General features: G+C 40.9%; 1 protein-coding gene across 1 annotated transcript in view; it reads left to right on the top strand.

The window, feature by feature from the left end:
- Nucleotides 1-13,700: 13,700 nt before the first annotated feature.
- The window catches only part of LOC124605201 (molybdenum cofactor biosynthesis protein 1-like), a 64,570-nt gene continuing 54,932 nt past the window's right edge, over nt 13,701-23,338 (top strand). Inside the window, exons 1-3 of the mRNA XM_047136735.1 lie at nt 13,701-13,829; nt 14,936-15,156; nt 22,567-22,822. Of these exons, the coding sequence (XP_046992691.1) occupies nt 13,701-13,829; nt 14,936-15,156; nt 22,567-22,822 (606 nt within the window). The remainder of the gene's footprint in view (nt 13,830-14,935; nt 15,157-22,566; nt 22,823-23,338) is intronic.

Raw genomic sequence — 23,338 nt, 5'->3', positions numbered from 1 at the left:
AGTGGTGATGCCAAAGTGACACCACCTCCTGACAGAAAGCAACAAGAGATCATCAGAGGGAGTGCAAGAATTATTGGGCTGAAGTACGAGGAATGCAGCTTTGGCAGCAGTGTCAGCAACCTCTTGGACCGATATGACCTGGAACCCACATAAACATCACAGTGGCTCCATAAAAAGTGAGGAAGTGGAAGCTTTCCTGGAACGGGTGCACTAAGGGATGGACATGTCATAGGCTTTCTCCAAATTGAAAAACACAGCCAGTCTGGGATTTCCACAGAAAACCATTCATGACATGGGTAAACAAAGTGGGTGATAGCCAGAAGGAAGTTGTTTGTCCTTACCGGGCTTAGGTGTGGGTATGACAGTGGCTTCACGACAGTGGCTGGGAAACATGCCCTCTGCCCAGATCCGGTTGTACGTATTAAGCAAAAAGTGTTTGCCCACAAGAGAAAGGTGCTGCAACTTTTGAAAGTTAACAGTGTCTGGTCCAGGGCGGAGGATTGAGATGAAGTGAGAGCATGATCTAGCTTCCTCATAGTAAAGGCAGCACAGTAACACTCACGATTCTGAGAAGAGAAAGGCATTGTTCGAGTCTTCTCTGCTCATTTCCAATAGAGGTAGGCAGGACGATAGTGGGAGGAGCTCAAAATTTCTGCAAAATGGCGACCCAAGGTGTTGGAGATAGCAATAGGGTACACGATGATAGTGTCTGCTACTGTCAGGTCGAAAATTGGGGAATGTATCTTGCACCCAGAGAACCGTCGGAGGTTGGTGCACACGATGGAAGAGGGGGGTGAAACTGTTAAAAGAACTAGTGAATGAAGTTCAGCTGCCTTTTTGGTTATCCCAAAGAATGCGAATTGCATTGCAGCTGGCTTCAGTCCACCAAAGGACTGGGACACAGCATGGTAAAGAGGAATGTGAGGAATGGAATGTTCTGCGATGGTAAGGATAATGTTTGTAAGAAATTCCACCTGGTCATGACAACTGCGGAAATCGTGTTCGTTGAAGGTCACCAGGGAGGAGTAAAGTCTCCAGTCAGCCTTAGTGAGCTGCCATTTCGATGTGCACGGAGGTGGGGTAGGAGTTAGCAAATGGATAGCACACAGGAAATGGTCGCTCGAGTAGGTGTCAGAAAGAACGGACCGTTCAAGATGATGTGCAGGACAGGCAGTGAAGAAGGAAAGGTCCAAATGGGAATAGGTGTGTGACGAGTCTGAAAGCAACATGGGTGCTTCTGTGCTAAAGAAGAAAAAGTTAAGTTGATTAAGAATGGCAGCGAAGAGGGCACCTCTCGGATAGGTTCTGGAAGAGCCCCAAATGTGATGGTGTGCATTAAAGTCCCCAAGCAGCAGAAATCGGCGAGGAAGCTGTCCAATAAGCTGGAGGAAGTCGAACCTGGTGACATCGAATGACGGAGGGATGTAAATGGTAGAAGGGGAAAAGCTCAAGTGAGGAAGGAAAAGACAAACTGCAACAGCTTGATGACAGGTAGTCAGGGAGATGGATGGGTTGACTATGAATGTCATCCCATAAGAGCAGCATGACTCCCCCATGAGACAGAATGCCAACCTCGAGCGGAAGGTCAAAACAGACCAGGAAGAAATGTGAAAGCTCAAAGCAGTCGTGAGGATGAATTTTGTTTCCTGAAGACAGAGTACAAATAGAAGCTGCGATTCTAAAAGCAGTCATAAATCCTCTTTGTTGGATCAAAGGCTGCAAAAGTTCCATTGGAGGACAGTCACGATGAGGACAATAGGAAGGGGTGTCACCTCGGCAGCTGCCGAGTGCCAGTCTGCGAAAACTCGCTGCTACAGGGCACAGAGGCAAGAGGATCCTGCTCCATGTGGTCCTACAGAAGTGTCGGCTTTCTTCTGCTGTCGACATGAGGAATCCAGGGCATGTTGTCTGTAGTTCAACAATGCCTAGATGATCAATACTGCAGTTCGATTACATCTGCATTATTACACTGTGCCAAGAAGGGCTCTCAACAAGGGTAGTGTCCAGGCATCGTGGAGTGAACCATGGCAATGTTGTTCAGACATGGAGGAGAAACAGAGAGACAGGAACTGTCAGTGACATACCTTGCTCAGGCCACCCGAGGGCTACTACTGCAGTGGGTGACGCTACCAACGGATTATGGCTCTGAGGAATCCTGACGGCAATGCCGCTGTGTCGAATAATGCTTTTCGTGCAGCCACCTTACATCACATTACGACTCAAACTGTGTGCAATGGGCTGCATTATGTGCAGTTTCACTCCACACATCCATGGCGAGGTCCATCTTTGCAACTGCAACACCGTGCAGCACGGTACAGATGAACCCAATAACAAGCTGAATTGGACTGCTCAGGATTGGCATCACGTTCTCTGCACCAATGAGTGTCACATATGCCTTCCGACGATTGTCAGAGATGTGTTTGGAGGCAACCCGGTCACGTTGAACTCTTAGACACACTGTCAAATGAGTGAAGCAAGGTGGAGGTTCCCTGCTGTTTTGTATGGGTTTATGGGGGGCTGATGCGCACTGTTGGTGGTCATGGTAGGCACCATGACAGCTGTGCTATAAGTGAATACCATCCTTATATTAGAACAAATAAGCCCTCGGTCACAAATATTAAGTCAAAATTGACCAGGTTTCGATGCTACTATGAGCGTCGTCTTCAGAATTACACTAACTGTTCTAGAACATATTATGTATATAATACATTAATAAAATTAAAGTTTGTACTGACTGGAAAAGATGAAGTACAAACTTTAATTTTATGAATGTATTATATACCTAATATGTTTTAGAACAGTCAGGCTAATTCTGAAGACGACGCTCATAGTAGCATCGAAACCTGGTCAATTTTGACTTAATATTTGTGACCGAGGGCTTATTTGTTCTAATATAATTCTGACACGGGCACTGAACCTTAGCAGCTATGTTCAAAGTTTTATGAATGCCATCCTCCGACCAATAGTGCAGTCATATTGGCAACATATTGGCGAGGCATTCGTCTTTGTGGATGACATTTCGCATCCCCATTGTGCACATCTTGTGAATGACTTCCTTCAAGATAATTACATCACTCGACTAGAGTGGCCAGCATGTTCTCCAGACATGAACCCTATCGACCATGCCTGGGATAGATTGAAAAGGGCTGTTTATGGGCATGTGACTTGCCAACCACTCTGAGGGATCTACGCCGAATCGCCGTTGAGGAGTGGGACAATCAGGAGTGACAGTGCCTTGATGAACTTGTGGATAGTATGGCACGACGAACACAGGCATGCATCAATCCAAGAGGACGTGCTACTGGGTATCAGAGGTACCCGTGTGTACAGCAGTCTGGACCAACACCTCTGAGAGTCTCGCTGTGTGGTGGTACAACATGCACTGTGTGGTTTTCATGATCAATAGAAAGGGCGGAAACGATGTTGATCTCTATTGCAAATTTCTGCACAGGTTCAGGAACCGAGGGGATGCAAAACGTTTTTTGATGTGTGTGTGTATGTATGTATGTATGTATGGGATGGGCATCAGTTGTTTGGTAAGTGGTGGTTAGGTGTGTGTGTGTGTGTGTGTGTGTGTGTGTGTGTGTGTGTGTGTGTGAGAGAGAGAGAGAGAGAGAGAGAGAGAGAGAGAGAGAGAGTGGAGGGGGGGAAACTGTGGTTGGTAAGACCTTTTTCCTTTTTGTAATGTAGTGGATTTGTTTACGGTTCATTGAGGTAATTTATGTTTGATTAATTTGGTATTATTTTTTGGGGGTATTTATTTGCTTATATCGGTGGGTTTTATGGAGTGTGGTCTGGTGTTGTTGATTTGTGGCAGTTGGTAGTATTGTGCACCTTGGTTGAGCTATATAGGTCAAGTGAAATTTGCAGTACCAGGTTTTTGTGTCTGGTTTCATGGTATCTCTGGCTATGTTTGAGCCGTATAGACCAAGTGAAAGTTTCAGTGTATGTGTGGGTTTCTAGTATCACTGTCTTCATTGGAGCTGTTTAGTTCAGGCAAAATGTATGATACCAATAGCTGTTATTCGCAGTTTTGGGGTGGGATGATTGTTGAGGGTTTGTTGAGGATTTTGTGTGCATAATTTTTGGTTTGATATTTATTTTGGAATGGTGTCATCATCCTTATTGTTGTGTGTGGTGATTGACACTGCCCAAAACCCCTACTTCGAGCGGTTCCCCCATTAGTTTCACTTTATTTCTGGTGTTAAATATTCCACTTGTTAGGGCCTGTTTATGTTTGTTCATGGGTGTAGTGATAGATGTCGTGGTCTCCATATTGAAAACGCTTGAAATAGGAGTGTCACCATCTTGAAGATGCCACGGGTTAAAGCAAATAAGAGAACAAGAACTTTTGGTAATTCCCTGCTGCCTATGTCTGTAAAATATGCTAACAACAAATTATGGCTAGTGCTACTCTGCTCGAATTGATAATTATGAAATTACTTGTAGATTTGTTATGTCAGGGGTAAAACAGCGATTTTGAAAATATCCACTGCTCGTCCTATACTATTTAGCTGCTATTTTTATATAATACTTCAAACAAAACATTCATGTAATGGGACGCAGACTACTGTCAGCTCTCTATATATGGGTAAAGTCAGGATCTATATAATAGTATTAGTATGCAGAATTTACGTTCTGGAGCCCAGGTATTCTTATAAATTATGGACACCTTGTCTCATGGGGTATTTTTTTACTTCATTTTTAAGGATTTGGGGATTTTTGTTTGCCTGTCCGTCTCTTGTCATACTGTTACACTTTTCTAGCAGAATATAAAGCTGTAATCTGAACCGTACGGAGAGGTGCACAGTCTACATGGAAATATGCCATTGGTACTTGAGGGAACATAGATATATTAATGCTTAAATTCACATCATTGATTTTCCACAATAGTATTTGTCTTATAGTCAGTTATAAACCAGCTTTTGGCATTCTGTGTCATCCTCAGACAATTTCTGATGATGTCCAAAAAAGCCAAAATCTGATTCATAACGAACTATAAAATAAATGACTTTGATCATGCTGAGCACCACAGCTGAGACCAATATTAATGATTATATGTGTTATTACATATTTATCATGTTGCAGTTGGTTTCACTGATTGAACATCTTCAAATTGCCCATTTGTGTCATGACTTTACACATGTAGGCCACCTGAATATGTTTAGTGAACAAATCTGGTCATAACACAATAAATGTGTAATAATACAGCTTAGATGGTTATTAATATGAAATAAATATTATTATGGCACATCAATCATGTGTATTTCCAGGGTTGCCACATGTTCTGGAAATCAGGGAATTTCAAATGTATCAGGGAATTTTGAAAAGAGCACTGGAAAAATCTTGTTTTTGTCTCAGTAGATGAAATGGTTTGTTTACTGAGATGTCATGTGTCATCACTGGCTGGGTGCAGCTGAGTACGTGCGTAACTTCCGTACTCCCTTATTCTTACTGCTTCTCCCCTTTATACCACTCCCCTCGAATTGCAATCAGTACCACCACCACTTCTTGCCACTAGCCTAGCAGCTATCGACAAGAGACAGGGAGGCAGGAGGAGTGGTTATTTGAATCTGATTCTCAGAGATTGTTGACGCAGCAGCCAGAGGTGGTGATCACGTATACATGAGTTGTGTCTGGGTGACTGTCTGAATATCTGTGTGCTCTTGTTTTCTGACAAAGGGTATGGCGGAAGTTTAGTTGTGAGAATGTTATTGTCTTTTTTACATGCCTGGATGTGGCTCAGCAATCATCTTTACCGTGAGTTGCTACTATCCTCATTAGCGTTGATTCTCAGAGTATTTGTGCAACTCACCAGCTACACAACCGGCAGGCCGGAAAGGACAGAAGGAAGACTCCCTTGAAGACTTGCTACATCCCTCCAGCCAATCAACACATGAGTCTCCCTCTGCCAACTGGAAAGGCTCAAAAAAGTCCACCAAAGGCAAATGGTCTTCTGTTTCGCTGACCCAAAGATCCTCTTTGATGGTGTCGCCATGTGATACCTTCTCCTGGCCGGCCACCATTTCGCCAGTGTGCCCCACCAACCTTTCTTGTGCCCTGGATTCCTCATGTCGACAGCAGAAGAAAGCCGACACTTCTGTAGGACCACATGGAGCAGGATCCTCTTGCCTCTGTGCCCTGTAGCAGTGAGTTTTCGCAGACTGGCACTCGGCAGCTGCCGAGGTGACACCCCTTCCTATTGTCCTCATCGTGACTGTCCTCCAATGGAACTTTTGCAGCCTTTGATCCAACAAAGAGGATTTATGACTGCTTTTAGAATTGCAGCTTCTACTTGTACTCTGCCTTCAGGAAACAAAATTCATCCTCACGACTGCTTTGAGCTTTCACATTTCTTCCTGGTCTGTTTTGACCTTCCGCTCGAGGTTGGCATTCTGTCTCATGGGGGAGTCATGCTGCTCTTATGGGATGACATTCATAGTCAACCCATCCATCTCCCTGACTACCTGTCATCAAGCTGTTGCAGTTTGTCTATTCCTTCCTCACTTGAGCTTTTCCCTTTCTACCATTTACATCCCTCCGTCATTCAATGTCACCAGGTTCGACTTCCTCCAGCTTATTGGACAGCTTCCTTGCTGATTTCTGCTGCTTGGGGACTTTAATGCACACCGTCCCATTTGGGGCTCTTCCAGAACCTATCTGAGAGGTGCCCTCTTCGCTCCCATTCTTAATCAACTTAACCTTTTCTTCTTTACCACAGAAGCACCCATGTTGCTTTCAGACTCATCACACACCTATTCCCATTTGGACCTTTCCTTCTTCACTGCCTGTCCTGCACATCATCTTGAACGGTCCGTTCTTTCTGACACCTACTCGAGCGACCATTTCCTGTGTGCTATCCATTTGCTAACTCCTACCCCACCTCCGTGCACATCGAAATGGCAGCTGACTAAGGCTGACTGGAGACTTTACTCCTCCCTGGCAACCTTCAACGAACACGATTTCCGCAGTTGTCATGACCAGGTGGAATTTCTTACAAACATTATCCTTACCGTCAGAACATTCCATTCCTCACACTTCCTATTTACCATGCTGTGTCCCAGTCCTTTGGTGGACTGAAGCCTGCTGTGATGTAATTCGCATTCTTTGGGATAACCAAGCAGGCAGCTGAACTTCATTCACTAGTTCTTTTAACAGTTTCACCCCCCTCTTCCATCGTGTGCACCAACCTCCGACGGTTCTCTGGGAGCAAGATCCATTCCCCAATTTTCACACTGACAGTAGCAGACAATATCATCGTGTACCCTATTGCTATCTCCAACACCTTGGGTCGCCATTTTGCAGAAATTTTGAGCTCCTCCCACTATCATCCTGCCTACCTCTATAGGAGATGAGCAGAGAAGACTCGGGCAATAACATCTCTTCTCAGAATCCTGAGTGTTACTGTGCTGCCTTTACTATGAGGATGCTAGACCACGCTCTCACTTCATCTCAATCCTCCGCCCTGGACCAGACACTGTTAACTTTCAAGTGTTGCAGCACCTTTCTCTTGTGGACAAGCACTTTTTGCTTAATACATACAACCGGACCTGGGCAGAGGGCATGTTTTCCAGCCACTGTTGTGAAGGCACTGTCATACCCACACCTAAGCCCGGTAAGGACAAACAACTTCCTTCTGGCTATCACCCACTTTGTTTACCCATGTCATGAATGGTTTTCTGTGGAAATCCCAGACTGGCTTTGTTTTTCAATTTGGAGAAAGCCTACAACATTTGTTGGAGGACTGGTATCGTTTGTACTCTCTACACATGTGGCCAACTGCGCCATCTCCTTGAGGAATTTTTAAAAGACGAGTTTTGATGTACGTATGGGGTCTGCCTCCTCGGACACCTTTATCCAGGAAAATGGTGCACCTCAGGGTTCTGTCCTGAGTGTCGTCGTCTTTGCTGTCGCCATTAACCCTACAATGGCCTGTCTCCTGCCGGGCATCTCCGGCTCTCTTTTTGTTGATAATTTTGCCATCTACTGCTGCTCTTTATGAACCTGTCTCATTGAGTGGTGTCTTCAGCAATGTCTTGATCGTCTTTACTTATGGAGCATGGACAGTGGCTTAAGTTTTTCTACTGACAAAAACATTTGTATGAATTTCTGGCAGCACAGCTGGTTTCTCCCACCATTTTTACATCTTGGGCCTGTTGCTCTTCCATTCATTGAAACTACAAAATTCCTGAGGCTCCTGCTTTATACAAAACTATCTTGGTCCTCCCACTTCATGCTCCCTGCAGCTTTTTCGATGGGTGTGAACCCTTCACCATCTTGGCTTCGTGCGGCAGCCCATCTTCACCTTGACCTTCATTCACTTTCTAAAGACACTGCACCAGGCTCGGTCTATTGCCTTCAGTTTCACGACCTATGCATGGAATTTTGCAGTAGTATCTTTGTGTACACTGATGGCTCTTGGACTGACCATGGTGTCGGGTGTGCCTTCAACGTCAACCAACATTTTTTGGTACTGACGTCCGGCACATTGCTCAGTATTTACAGCAGAGCTCTTCACCCTGTATCAGATCATCGAGTACATCTGCTGACATACTCTTTTCACTGTGTCACTGCTCAGACTCTCTTGGCACCCTTCAAAGCCTCTGTGCAGTGTAGACTGTCCATCCCTTAGTGCACCGGTTCCAGGAAAGCTTCCACTTCCTCACTTTTTATGGAGCCACTGTGATGTTTATGTGTGTTCCAGGTCATATCGGTCCAAGAGGTTGCTGACACTGCTGCCAAAGCTGCATTCCTCGTACTTCAGCCCAATAATTCTTGCACTCCCTCTGATGATCTCTTGTTACTCTCTGTCAGGAGGTGGTGTCACTTTGGCATCGCCACTGGTCCTCCATTCATAGGAATAAGCTCTGGGTTATTAAGCCTCTCCCAGTGGCTTAGACAACCTCCTCTCAGTCCTCCTGTGGCGAGGAGGTCATTTTAACTAGGTTGCATATTGGGCACTGCCTTTTTAGCCATCACCCAACTTTTAACTGTCTGCCGTTTCCTGAGGGGATGCCCTTTTTTTTTTTAGAGTTTACATTCCCTTTTGGGTTTGCCATCTGAGTTATTGGCCATTTTAGTGAACAATGCGTGGGCTGTCGACTCTGTTTTACTTTTTATCAGTTGTAGCAATATAGTGAAGGCCATTTAATTTTTAGTTCTGGGCCTCCATTTCACTATTGCGTACTTCATAGACCTTTCTCCACGTCCCTGTTTCTAGCTGTCCTATCTTCCGTCATTAAACATTGACATGTAATCATTTTTAACTCCTCTCTTCATCTTTGTGTTTCACAGTTTTGGCATGGACACATATGACCCTAGTTGTTTTTGCACCCTAAAACAAAATGGGGGAGAAATACAAAGCCCTTACATTCTTTTGTCGACTTATGTCTTTACCTCCCCTTGAGACCTCAAAATTTGTCGGGGAAAAATTCTAAAACGTGTCTGTGGAATCAGAGAAATATCAGGAAATTTCACTTGGAGAAACTTGTGGCAAACCTGATTTTAGGTTTTTATATATGGAAATTATTTTTGCTTCTAGTATTGCAGTTCTGAATTGCTGCGTTCATCTTAAACTAAATCTTGTTATTAATCACATATACCATTAGGAAATATAACTTCTATAGGCATGTAAGTGTGAGAATCCATGGGTCCCTGAAGAAGCTTTTTCAAGATGTAGAATAAATAATTTTTTCCGCTTAGCTGAAGTACCTCAGAAGATTAAGCCATATGAGTAAACTGAGTGAAAGTGTGTTAGCAATCCTTTGTCCAGTTTGATACAGTAAGAGATTTCTAAGCACAAAATGGGCGGAACTGAGCTTCTCGGTTAACTGACCCACATGCTGGTCTCACACGTGATTGGTATCTGCATTCCCAGGAACTTAGAACACGGGAGCCTAATTGCCCATTTATCCCTACTTTTGATATTCGTATCTGTAAGTTGCTTTTATTTCTTTAGAACTGCGCAATACAAGTTTTTAGGCATTAAGCTGGTACCTGTGGATCTATACAAGCCTGTTCTGTTATTATCCTGGATGTTTCTGGTATGGATGAGTTTAGATCTTGCATCAATAAGTTTGTGACACTGCAAACATTAGAGTTTTTCCAAAGCCCTCCAGTGCCCCAAGTAAATCATTTTTGTGGACTTGGCAGCAAATACTGTGTGCCACACCATATTTTATGTTCTCCCTTTTTGAGTTTAATCTTATTCCTGTCTTATCATTTGTTAATGTGACCTTCCATTTTCTGTAGTTAAAGTACAACTCAATCCATGCAAGGGGAAGACTTTTAATGCCATACTATTTTAGCTTCCCCTCTCAGAATTTTTTAATCTAAACAGTCAAAGGCTTTGGTAAGATGACAGAGGGGATAATTTCCACTATTTAATTCTACTGGAATTGAATTTGTGAGATATTATGTTGGCTTCTCAGTATAGAAGCCTTTACAGAAGTCAAACTGTGTTGTTAAAAAGTTATTCTCTGAATGGTGGTTCACCATTCTAAGTGGATTTAGGTTGAAATACTATGCAGAGATGAAGAGGCTTACAAAGGCAGGAATAGGCTGGTGAGTTGCACCAAAGCAGTAGTTGGATGAAGACCACAACAGCAGCTTCAACTCAGTTTATTGATGGAAATCTAGCTCTTGCCGAAATTAGCTCTCTCTCTCTCTCTCTCTCTCTCTCTCTCTCTGACACACACACACACACACACACACACACACACACACACACACACACACTCTTCCTTCTAGCTACCACTCCATCTCTCTTACCAGTGTGTTCTCAAGGTGATGGGACATATGATTCATGCCCGGATGATATGGTGGCTCGAGTCTCACAACTTTTTATGAATGCACAGTGTGGCTTTCAACACGGCATTCTGCAGTGGACCATCTCATTATTTTACCCACCCATGTCATGAATGGTTTTCTGCAGAAATCCCAGATTGTCGCTGTGTTTTTTGATTTGGAAAAGGCCTATGACACCTGCTAGAGAGCTAGTAACGTCCATACTCTTCACATGTGGGGCTTCCGTGGCCACCTACCCTGTTTCCTTCAGACATTTTTAAAAGACCGAGTTTTCGAGGTGCATGAAGGGTCTGCCTTGTCGGACACCTTTATCCAGGAAAATGGTGTGTCTCAGGGTTCCATTCTGAGTGTCATTCTCTTTGCTATCACCATAAACCCTATAATGGCCTGTCTCCCACTGGGCATCTCCGGCTCCCTTTTTTTTGACGATTTTGCCTTCTATTGCAATTCTCTATGAACTTGTCTCACTTAGTGGCATCTTCAGCAATGTCTTGCAGTGGCTTATCTCACACTCACATTGATCCTGCAACATTAATCACTTTACATACGTTGTCTCAACAAATATATTCCTGGTATTTCATTACTCTACATTAATTATTTTTTGGTGTTGCAAATTTTTCCGTCAGTGTACCTGGCCTTTCTTTAACCGTCCCTGGGGCAATGCAGAATTCTCTTCCCAGTAGCGAGAAAATGCCGTTATTCCAATTTTGAAATCACATAAATTGCCTCTTCAAACGGACAGCTGTCGTCCAGATTGTTTACTCAGTGTCCTGCAAGTTACTTGAACATATGGTTAGTTGAAGGCTGTATTGTGTCCTTGAATCCCCGGATCTTTTGGCTTCGATCCAGGGTGCTTTTCGCCAAGGGCGCTCTACTGAAGATAATTTAGTCCACTTGAAGTGTGCTATCTGAACAGCTTTTGCTCAGCATCAGTTCCTTGTTGCAGTTTTCATTGATCTGCGTGTATATCTTATGATACCACATGGTGCCATAACGTCCTTGCCACCTTAAAGGAGTGGGGCCTCCATGGCCCACTCCTGATTTTTATCCAGAACTTTCTTCCATGTCACACTTTTTGGGTACAGGTTGGTGCCTCCTGTAGCATCCCCCCCCTGCAGGAGAAGGGGCTTGCACAAGGTTCTGTTTTGAGTGTCACTCTCCTTTTTGTGGCTATCAATGATCTGGCGGCAGCTGCATGACATATTTTGTCCCCATCATTTTTGTTCGTCCGTGACGGCTATTGCTGGAGGCAGAATGCAGGGAGCAATACACCAAGCACAATCATGGGCTTTCACTCATAGCATCCATTTTTTGGCTGCCATGACCTACGTTATGCATTTCTGTCATCGTGTTTTTTAGGTCCGGTCTTTGATGCCTAGTTGACATGGCTTCCCCGTCTTTGCCAACTAAAGCAGACATGTAGGTCGCACCTGAATGCTCTTCTATGCCTCAGCGGTGTGGTCCACTCTACTTTGATATGGCTGTATGCAGCATTGGTGCAGTCACACCTAGATTACAGGAATCTCTCATATGACTTTTTATCAGCTTCGACATTACGTCTGGATTCGATACACTATTGTGGGGTAAGACTGGTAACAGGTGCCTTTGGACTAGGCAGCAGTTCCACTATTGTGGGTTCTGCACCATCAAAAATTGATGGCAGCTGCTCACCCATAGTACCCTAACTGTCATCTCCTCTTTCCAGATATGAGATCTACCTCCCAAAACGGCAACACAGGTCTGGGGCTACGATCACCAAGTTTGAGTCTTGGTCAAGCACACAGTTTTAATCTGCCAGGAAGTTTCATATCAGTGCACACTATGCTGCAGAGTGAAAATCTCATTCTAGAAAACTCTTTATCTGTAATTCTCTTTACATATTGGCTATTTTCTTCACATATGGTCTCATCTGAAAAGTGAAAGTAAGCCTGTAAAAGGAAGGGGTGGGGGAGGGGGGGGGGCAGTTCTCAATTCTTGAGCAGTGACCCTCATGTTTTTTTTTTGTTCAATCCTTGCACCCAATTTACTCTTTCATCTACCTACTTTTTTTCTCGTCAAGCAGAATGATATTTATGCCCGGTGCTTAATACCTGTTTGTATCACTTACAATGCTGGTATTTATGAATTTTTTAGCATTTGACTCCGGAAAGACCATTTTTCTTTGTAGTGAGGTCTTGCCAACAGCAAATTTTCTGGATGGAAAGTCGCTCAATCTGCTCATATACTTTAAAATTTAAAAGTAAATCTAGCAATGCTAGAATGTATACAAAATACTGATATACCCATTTTCAAGTTGTTGTTTAAAGATTCGCGACTTTTAAAACTTACGTAGATTATCTTTTTGATGATAGAACTTTACATAAGAAGTTATTAAGAACATTGCAAATATCACATGACGAACAATTGAATGACTAAAGCAGTGTTATCAACCCTCATTCATTGACACATGTAATAAATTCATCGAAGCAGTGAAGTTCAGAGCTGTAAAAATTTCTGAAATTAAAAGTATACATTGCCTAATGAATGTATTATTTTGGGGTGAAAGAACACAATAATTGTTAGTTTTGGAATGTAATAATTCACTATGGCTTCATTTTAATTCTAATAAGTTTCACACTGTAATGAAACATTGTCTAAATGCCTCTCTTTCTCTCTCTCTCTCTCTCTCTCTCTCTCTCTCTCTCATTTGTTATAACTTACCGCTGTTATATTGTATTTGTATTGCAGTCATTACATTAAAATTGGCTATATTGATTCTGCAATTTATACTATTATGTTATTGCTAAGAATTGATTTAAAGAATAAACGTATATATTTATTTGTAAGATTTTGTAAATTTATACCACTGGAACTCTTTCAAAATATTTGATTGCGTAATACTGCCAATAAATACAATGACTTTCTTTCTTCTGTTTATAATTGTAATAGATGTTGGACACTTTGACTCCAAGTATGTTATACAGAAACGCAGTGATTTTTTGCAAAAGGCAAAACTATGTGTTCGAAGAATTGTGGAGAGGAGGGTATGTGATGTATTTTAAGTAGGTTATAAAGAGTAACTATAACAACAAAAACAATAAATTATTTGTGATTGGCAAGCTTTCGGAGCCAATGGCTCCTCCAGACAGAAGCGTTGAAGGGGAAGGAAGAAGGGTAAAGGAAAAGGCCTGGAGAGTTCCAGGAAACGGTGTAGATTTTGGAAAAGTCACCCAGAACTTCGGATTAGGCGAAAAATAGAAACGACACATGTCATATACCAGCTATTATGTAAACACTGTTCAGCTTTCTACATCTGCATGACTACCACCAAATTATCAGTTAGGATAAGTGGGCATAGGCATAGTGTATATACTGGAAACTCACAATATCCTGTTGCAGAGCATGCTCTACAACATGGGATACGTGACCTCGGCACTTGTTTCACCACACATGCCACCTGGATTCTTCCGCCAGACACCAGTTTCTCAGAACTCCGCAGGTGGGAACTAGCACTACAACGTGTCCTTGGTTCTCACCACCCACCTCGCCTTAATTTACGTTAATTTCTCCTGTCTCAGCTTTTCTTCACTGTAATTACTCTTTGCTTCACTCCGTTTTAGCTTTCTACATCTTTCATTGTCTTTCCCGTCTATTTTCACTGCCCCCTCCCACAACTGTTGCATACAATACACTTACCTTCTCACTCTTATTAACCATATACAGTTTTAGTAGTAATCTCTGTCTTGCATATTACCCTGTCTTCCACCTTTAAGCTCTCAGGTTTCCGAATCTTGCCCGATGCAGTCCCCAACAATTAGTCTTTCCTTCTCATCCTGTACCGTAAGTCACCCATGACCCATGGTTCTGGGTGACTTTCCCAAAATCTACCCCTTTTCTTAGACCTCTCCAGTCCTTTTCCTTCATCCTTCTTGCTTCCCCTGCAGCCCTTCAGCCTGAAGAAGGAGTCACTGGCTCCAAACGCTTGCCTATCACAACAGTCTTTTATGTGTGTGTTCTGCCACTGCTTGGTGAGTAGATTTTTTATCTATCCAATTAAATAATTTTATAAAGAGTATCTGTGTGTGATGTTTTTATTGGTATACAACTTGTTATAAACAAAATTTATTTTTACCATTTAATATGTTTCCAGATATTTACCAGTGGTAAAGATGAAATTGGGTTGATTGTACTTGGTTCTGACAAGACGCAGAATCCACTTGATTACCCAAATGTTAGTGTGGAATTTCCTCTTGCACTACCTACATGGCAGATGATATCCTTTGTGGAGAAGTCTTATCATGAAAGTGAAATAAAAAGAGATTGGATAGATGGTGTTGTTGTTGGCATGCAAGTCTTGAAAGATGAGCTAGAGTAATTATTTAAAGCTGTCTGTTTCATGACATTCCTGGAACATGTTCCAGAATGTGTGTTACACAAATCACAGTGACATAGTTGTGACTTTATAAACTTGAATCAATATGTTTTTGTAATGAAAAAGAAACAGAAGGCACAATACCTGCAGAAATAGGAAATTGTTTTGTGTGATTTTACTGCATGAATGTTTTTTACAGTTTTTCAGCTCAATAATTAAGGAGGTATTGATACAAGGCTTTGCCAAAAACCCATCTGTCACCTACAATTCCAGCCCTGTCACTGGCATTCCGTACCCCACAATATGACTGGGCCACTATGAAAGCAGCCACATCATTGTCAAATTCACTGAAACTACTGCATAGCAATTTGCTTGAGTATGGCTGCAGTTGTGGTCTTCTGTTTGGTTTAAGCACTGCGTCAATACCTTCTCTTTATAGCACTCAGAGGTCGCGATCTGCGACTGTTTTTACAAGTGGCAAGAGAACTTTTCCTCTAGTTGCTTGTTTTTCACTGAAAGATGCAAATATTTTAGAATGTAGTGCCCTATGTATATCTGTTAGAATAGCCACAAGGTCTGAAAGTTATTTTCAAATGATTGAGCTCTTCTACAGAGTATTGAAATTCACAGATTCCTCCAACCTGGTCCAACAATGTCTTACATACTCCTCTTCCTCCATGGATTGTTTCCAGTGTTTGGAGATGAAACATTAGGCAGCAAAACATGCCTTATAACCAAAATCTAATGAACATATAATTAAATTAACTACAGATGTAATGTTGCACTCTCAGGTAAGACTGATCTTGAATACAAAGCCAAAGTGGAAATTAATTGTAAGCTGCAACATTCATCTCACTTTTTGTTATTGAAATTATTCACAGTGCCATAGGGAGAACTGAGTTTATGTGTTTTATAGAGTCAGATACACGCTGTGGCACAGGGTGCTGTCCATTATTCTCCTGACTATGATGTCCAGCTATGGTAGTCTTCCTTCTTCTTTGGTCTCCATAGTGAATTTGATTTTGTGGCGTGTGGAGTTCAGATGTACAAAGAAGTCAAGAAGTTTGTCTCTTCCATGAGGCCAGATGACAAGTGTGTTATCCACATAACAGAAGAAGAAGAAGAAGAAGAAGAAAAGAAGAAGATGGATTTCCATTTGGTTGACATCAGGGCCTCTTCCTCGAAGTGCACCGTAAACATATTCACAATCTCTGGTCAGAGTGGGCTGCCTATGCCGACTCCATCTGTTTGCGGGAGGTGGGTGTGCCATGAGTCAGTGAAGTGGGAAAGTTGACCAAGTAATATGTGTGACGTGTCAAACCTCGACCGATATTGAGAACAGAATAAAAAATTCAGAGGCATTACTTTTCAGCACTCCCATGCATATTCTGCATGCAAGAAAAGCTTATGGAGCGGGTTTCTCATTCAGAAATTCTATTTCAGTGTTGGTTGTTTACACGAAGACCGTGTTAAGCATAATGGAAGAAGGAGAAATGTTTATCAGCATTCCAGATTTGGCAGTGGCAGGCTCATGGTCTGCTGAGACTCTGGTTTATTGTTTCACTATATTGCTGCTTGCATTGCTCAGAATCTCATTTTGTGCCAACATAGAATTGGTAGGTTCAGGAGGGCCATGCTAAATGCCTTGCAGGGCCTCAGTAGTGCCACCCAACTAGCACCTGAGAGGGCAGACAAGTGTTCGCTCATGCGTACGTTATCCTGCAGTGAAGTTGTGTACATTTAGTCAGGAAGTGGGCTTGTATACAGTGAGACAGATATCCACACAGACAATGTGATGGCATCTGGAGCAGCACAGACTGTCAAGCCCTTAATGCAGCTCTAGAGAGAGGTGAACTGACAGCGGTGCAACTGACAACAATGCCAGACACAGGAATGGCACTGTGTCATCATGTCAGACGAGTCTCGGTTCTGCAACATCGTCACAATTGATGTACTTGTGTTTGGAGGCTCTGATGCCAACAGACCTGGCCAGATTGTACCTGTCATTCTCATGCGGGTCCAGCATGTGATGTGATGGTATGGGGTGCAACTGGATACGTGTCACAACTTCTGGTTCACATATCCAGTAATTTGGACAGCAGTCATTGCATTTGTGTTTTGTTAAGGCCTATCGCTGTGCTCTATTTTCAAGGGCTCCGTGATTGTAGATTGTATTTTATTGGTCCTGTTGTCTACATAGCAGCTTATGCATAAGACATTGGACAAGTCAAGTTATGAATATACAGGCTGAAAGTAATTTCAAAGCATACATATTTAAGCTTACAATAATACACTTTACACACAAGTATTTATATAACACATTTCATAAATTTAAATATTCTTCAATGGAATAAAAGCAGTGATGCTGTAAATATGACTTTAGAGATTTTCCAAATGTATTGACCTCAGTGATAGCTTTTATGTTTTCAGGAAGTTTGTTATAAAGCTTAACTCCCATGTGAAAAGTACCTTTTTGGCACAGTGCTATGCTGATTTGAGTCATATGTAAGTTCCTGTTTTGTCTGGTAAAGTGCTCACGTATATCACAGTTTTTTTTAGCCTCTGGTCCTTGCCTATTACATTTAATTTAAAGAACAAAAGGGTTTCCATAATGTATACACACGGTAATGGGAGAATACCAGATTTCTTAAACAGGGGTTTACAAGAGTCTCTGGGCTTGCACCCAAACAAGATTCTAATGGCCCTTTTTTTGTAGTTTAAAAGTGCTATTAGCTATTTTAGAGTTTCCCCAGAAGGTGACCCCATATCTAAGACGAGAATGAAAGTACGCATGATATGCATTCAATACTGTTTTCTCACTACAGCATGATTTTAATGAACAAAGAAGATAACGTGTTTTGGTCAGTTCTGCATTGAGACATTCAATATGCTTGTTCCATCTGATGTCACTCTGCAGCCAAAGTCCTAAGAATTTGGTTTCAGTACTGTTACCAACTGGTTCGTCATTGATAGAGACTGATGGGATAAACATGTCCTTGTTAGGAACATTGTGGAATTTTAGAGCAACGGTTTTCTTACTGTTTATTACAAGCCGATTACTCTGTGCCCAGCTGCTAAGTTGTTTCGTGACTGTGTTTACTGTCTGCTGTAACTGTTCATCGTCATCTCCTTTTAGTAGAATCATGGTGTCATCTGCAAATATGATTGATTTGTGTGCATCAATATTTAAGCTTAGATCATTTATGTACAGAAGAAACAGAAGGGGTCCCAATACGGATCCTTGGGGTACACCACATTTTATTTGTTTATAGTCAGATAAGTGATTAGATACAGTTTTTAGTTCAATATTTGTGTGCTTGACGCACACTGCCTGCATACGATTTGTCAGGAAGGAACTGATCCACTTGTTGGACAGACCTCGAATACCATATCTTTCTAGCTTTGATAGCGGAATTTTATGGTCCACCATGTCAAAAGCTTTTGACAAGTCAATAAAGACTCCTATTGTTTCCTGTTTTTTGTCCATCAGGTTTAGGATGAAATTGATGCACTCATAGACAGCAGTTGTCGTTGACCTCTTATTTCTGAATCCATGTTGTTCATTACATAGGATGCTGTTTTTATTTATAAATTTCATAAGTTTCTCATACATAACTTTTTCCAGTACTTTAGAGATGCAGGAGGAAATTGTGATGGGTCTGTAGTTATTTACATTGTCTTTATCCCCTTTTTTATATACAGGAATAACTTTTGATGTTTTTAACACATCAGGGAAAGTGCCTGCCTGAAGTGAGCAGTCGCATAAATGTGTGAGTACTTCAGTTAGGTTTGATGCGCTCTTCTTTAACACTGTTGCAGGTATACCATCAATACCTGCCGATTTGGAATTTTTTAGTCCTTTTATTGCTTTAGCTACTTCATCTTGTGAAACAGAACCGATGTACATTGATCCTCTACATGTACTTATTTTATATTCATTTGCCTGGATGCTCTTAAAGTTTGATTGTAACATATTTTCAGCAACACCTGTGAAAAAGTTGTTAAATGTGTTAGCTACTTCTAAGGGGTTTGTTACTTTTTTATTTTTATGTGATAGTGTTATATTTTTCCAAGGTTGTCTGTATTCTCCACATTCTTTTTTTATAACACTCCACATAGACTTTGATTTATTAGCTGCATTATAAATGATTTAATCATTATGCATTATTTTTGCTGCTTTTATTACTTTTCTTAATATTTTGGAGTATTTTTTATAGTATGCGCGTACTACAGGTGAGGAATTTTTCGAGTTACATATTTCATGAAGTAGTCTTCTCTTCTGGCATGAAACCCTTATTCCCTTTGTGATCCAGCTGTTTGTTCTAGAGTGTCCCCATATGGTTAATGTTTTCAGTGGGAATGCAAGTTCAAAGAAATGGGTTAATGTATCAATGAAAGTGTCGAATTTTTCATTAATATCATTCATTTTGTACACTCCTAGCCATTTTTCTTTGTGTAATAAGTTGTTGAAGTAGTTCACATTATGCTGATTATAGCTTCGATATGCTGTTCTAAAAGACATGTTGTTAATAATACTGCTTTGTACTTTTATGCTTAATATTTGAGCAAGATGATCACTAAAACCTGCATTGAAAATTTTTAGTGAGGTGTTGTGTAAACTCTTATTTACTAGAAACTGATCAAGAGCTGTTTGACAAGTTTCTGATACTCGGGTAGCTGCTTTTACTTCAGCCTTTAAATTGAAGGACGTTGCAAGGTTCAAAATGGTCTCCCTATTTCCACTATTCATGAGGAAGTCAATATTGAAGTCACCACAGATTATAAATTCACAATCCATTTTATTTACTTTATTTAGCAATGACTCCACTTTGTTTAAGAAAAGTTCAAAATTCCCAGACGGTGATCGGTAAACTGTAGCAATAACCAGGTTGAACTGAGTAATTTTTATAGCTGCAATTTCATAATCCTTTTCGACATTTGCCCTAGTTAAGTCAGGTAGTGTAATAAAATCTACATTATCCTTTGTGTAAATTGCTACCCCACACTGTTTGCTGTTTTTCCTGCAGTAGTAAGCAGCCAAGACAAATTTGTTTATTTTAGTATTCTGGATTAATTCTGGGCTAAGCCAGTGCTCAGAAATGCATAACACTGAGATATCATTAAGTTCATGTGTTAATAGAACGTTAATTTCATCGATCTTATTACGCAGGGATTGCACATTATGGTGATAAATTTTTAAATCGGGCGTATTCACAATTTGGTAATTGGGAATCATATTTACAGCATCACATACCTCTAGTTTAAATTAGGAAAGTCAGCAGCGTTGTATTTTTGTTCTTCTTTCTTGTTTATTTTGTTTTCCTCGCTGTTGGAAGGATGTTCAGGAAGCTGATAAATTGTTCTATCCCTTACAAGTCTTTCTTTGATGTCATCTTTTAACAAGATAATGCAAGACTACACATCACCTGAGCTGTACTGAGCTACCTCGATACAGAGAGTGTTCCACTGTTGCCGTATCCAGCATTTTCTTCAAATCTGTCACCTGTGGAGAACGTCTGTTCACAGGATGCCAAGAGATGGGTATGCCACCAGCCGCCAGCCACCAGTCGCCAGCCACTACAGTTGAAGAACTCTGACATATGACATTCAGTTGAGTAGCATGAAATGATGTACCCATGGCTGTAATCCAACCTCGATTTGATATCCAGTGTGATGAGAGCTGTTCTGCTTTTCCAGTTTCAATACTGAAATTCATATATTATTTTTATGCTATCCTAACCAGATTGGACTGTGGTGTCATACAGCATAAAATATCTTACAACGTGTTGAATTAGTTATGAGAAGTGTAGAACAGCCAGCAGGGGAAAGATGTTGGCAATGAGACAGCTTTTATGTATAACAGCAGTACAGTGTTTCACAGTGCATAATGCTTCCGCAGATTGAGAACAAAATGTGTGGTTTGCTTTCATCCATTTTCACAAACATAGCCTAAAAAATAATGTTGACATTACTGTGCATTTCACTCTGAGGCATATTGCACTCTGAGAATGTTCATCGAATTCAGTTACTTTGTATTATATTTCAGTAACAGTGACATAATAGCAAATTGGACTGTATGAGTTTTTACGGATTTTTTTTCCAGATACACACTACCATTTCTTCAGATTTATTTAATTTGGGTATAAATCCTTTCCAGCATATATGCTGTACACAAAATGTTGAACATAAAATGTAGCTATCTGCTGATTTAACATCTTGCTGAGTATACCGGTACAATATTTTGTTGTAACAAATAGTTCAATGTATTTTACACACTTATAAACTTATTTATACAGTTATAGTAATTTATACCATTACATTTATGTTGTACCTTAATGTTCTGGAAGACGATATTATAAGGAACCTCATACTTTTCCTGGATGATAGAGTTGTCTATAATGAATTATTGCCTGAAAAAAATCTGCACAAATGTGAGTCAGATCATAACATTTCAATTTGGTCCAAAGATAGGCAACTGAGTTTAAGTTTTCAGAAATGTAAATTGGAGCACATCACAAAACAAAAAAAAAGACAGTATTGTATGACTACATTATCAAATAATCACAGTTTTAATTGGTCAACTCATACAAATATCTGGATGAAATGAAATGGTGACATAGACTCACTTGTAGGCAAAGCAGAATGCAGACTTCAATTCATTGGTAAGATACTGGAAAATGCAATCAGTCTATAGAGGACATTGCTTACAAAATACTTGTGTGGCCCATTCTAGAATATTGCTTAAGTATGACCCATAACAAATAAGGCTAATGGCAGACATTGAATGTACACAAAATAGTGTAGCATGATTGATCATAGATTTATTTGATGCATGGGAGAGCATCAAGAAGCTACTAAAAATTGGAAATGCCAGACAAGTGAAGATAGACGCCAAATATATGACAAAACCTAACTTATAAAATTTCAGGAACCTGTATTAAGTGAGGTATTTAGGGATTATACAATAACCGCATATGTATCACTCCTATAGGGACCATGAAGGCAAGATTAATTACAGCATGCACAGAACCATTTAAAGAATCATTCTTCCCACACTCCACATGAGCATTGAATGGGGAAAAACCATAATGTGTGGTACAACAATGTACTTTGTCGGACAAACCCACAGTGGTTTATACAGTGTGCATGGAGACATGGAATCAGTTGACAGTAGCTGGGTAATGGTTCATATTGATTCCCATTTCCCTGTTGCAGTAGGTGATCTTATGCCTCTAATTATTTTTCCATTGCTATCTTAACTTGCATTCTTCAATTCAGTTTATTAACCCTTCTTATCTCTTTGTATTAGGGCAAATGTACAGTTAACTTTTGAGGAATTTGTATTTTCAATTTATCAACTGGAGTTTTGTTTCATATGCAGCAGCAATGTTACAAATTATTTGTTTCAGTTTTTTTATAATAATTTGCTGTTTCACGGGTGCTTTGAAGGAAATAAAAGATCTCGAAAGTGTCTTAATGACAACCGATGGCCTCATGTTGGCAAGACAGCTGGTTGCCTTGCAGAGGGCAGGGCTTGACGGTCTGAACATCAGCTTAGACACCCTGCAGTCCCAACGCTACAACCAGATCACGAGGAGGAAAGGCTGGGAGCGTGTCATGGTTGGCATAGATCTAGCCTTGCAACTTGAATACGACCCTGTGAAGGTATTACTAGTGCAGCTGTCATCGCATGCAGACTTTCATAAACAAAAGATATAAATCTGTTGTTAAGAATATCAATACAAGAATCACCATTTTAAAGCAGTATGCCCACACCCTCGCCCCCATCCCCGCTCCCACCCTCACCGCTGTCTCCACACTGCAGCTGTAAGTGAAGGAAGGTATATTATGACAGAAGAAGTAAATTTTAGCTGACGATGCTAACAGTTTCGTAGTTTATACAACATAAAAAGGATGCCTTGCAAGTTTACCAATTAAAAATCTTATATTTTCCTCCCAAGAGAGTCTTATGAGACTCAAGATCTTTACAGTTTCTCTTTTTTTCTTTTGTGTCTTTAGTTTAAAATAAGTTTCCACTATTGTGGTGTTGTTTTGGTAAAAATACTCGATTGTTTGGAAAAATTATTCTTAATTCTGTAGTCACATTTTTGTTGTGTCTAAGTACTACTGGTTTCAGTAGCAAGTGCCAGCATCAGTTCATCTTATTATCAAACATTTCTG

Source organism: Schistocerca americana, chromosome 3 (assembly GCF_021461395.2).
Source record: "Schistocerca americana isolate TAMUIC-IGC-003095 chromosome 3, iqSchAmer2.1, whole genome shotgun sequence".
NCBI classification, from domain to species: domain Eukaryota; kingdom Metazoa; phylum Arthropoda; class Insecta; order Orthoptera; family Acrididae; genus Schistocerca; species Schistocerca americana.
This window is presented reverse-complemented; position numbering and strand designations above follow the sequence as displayed.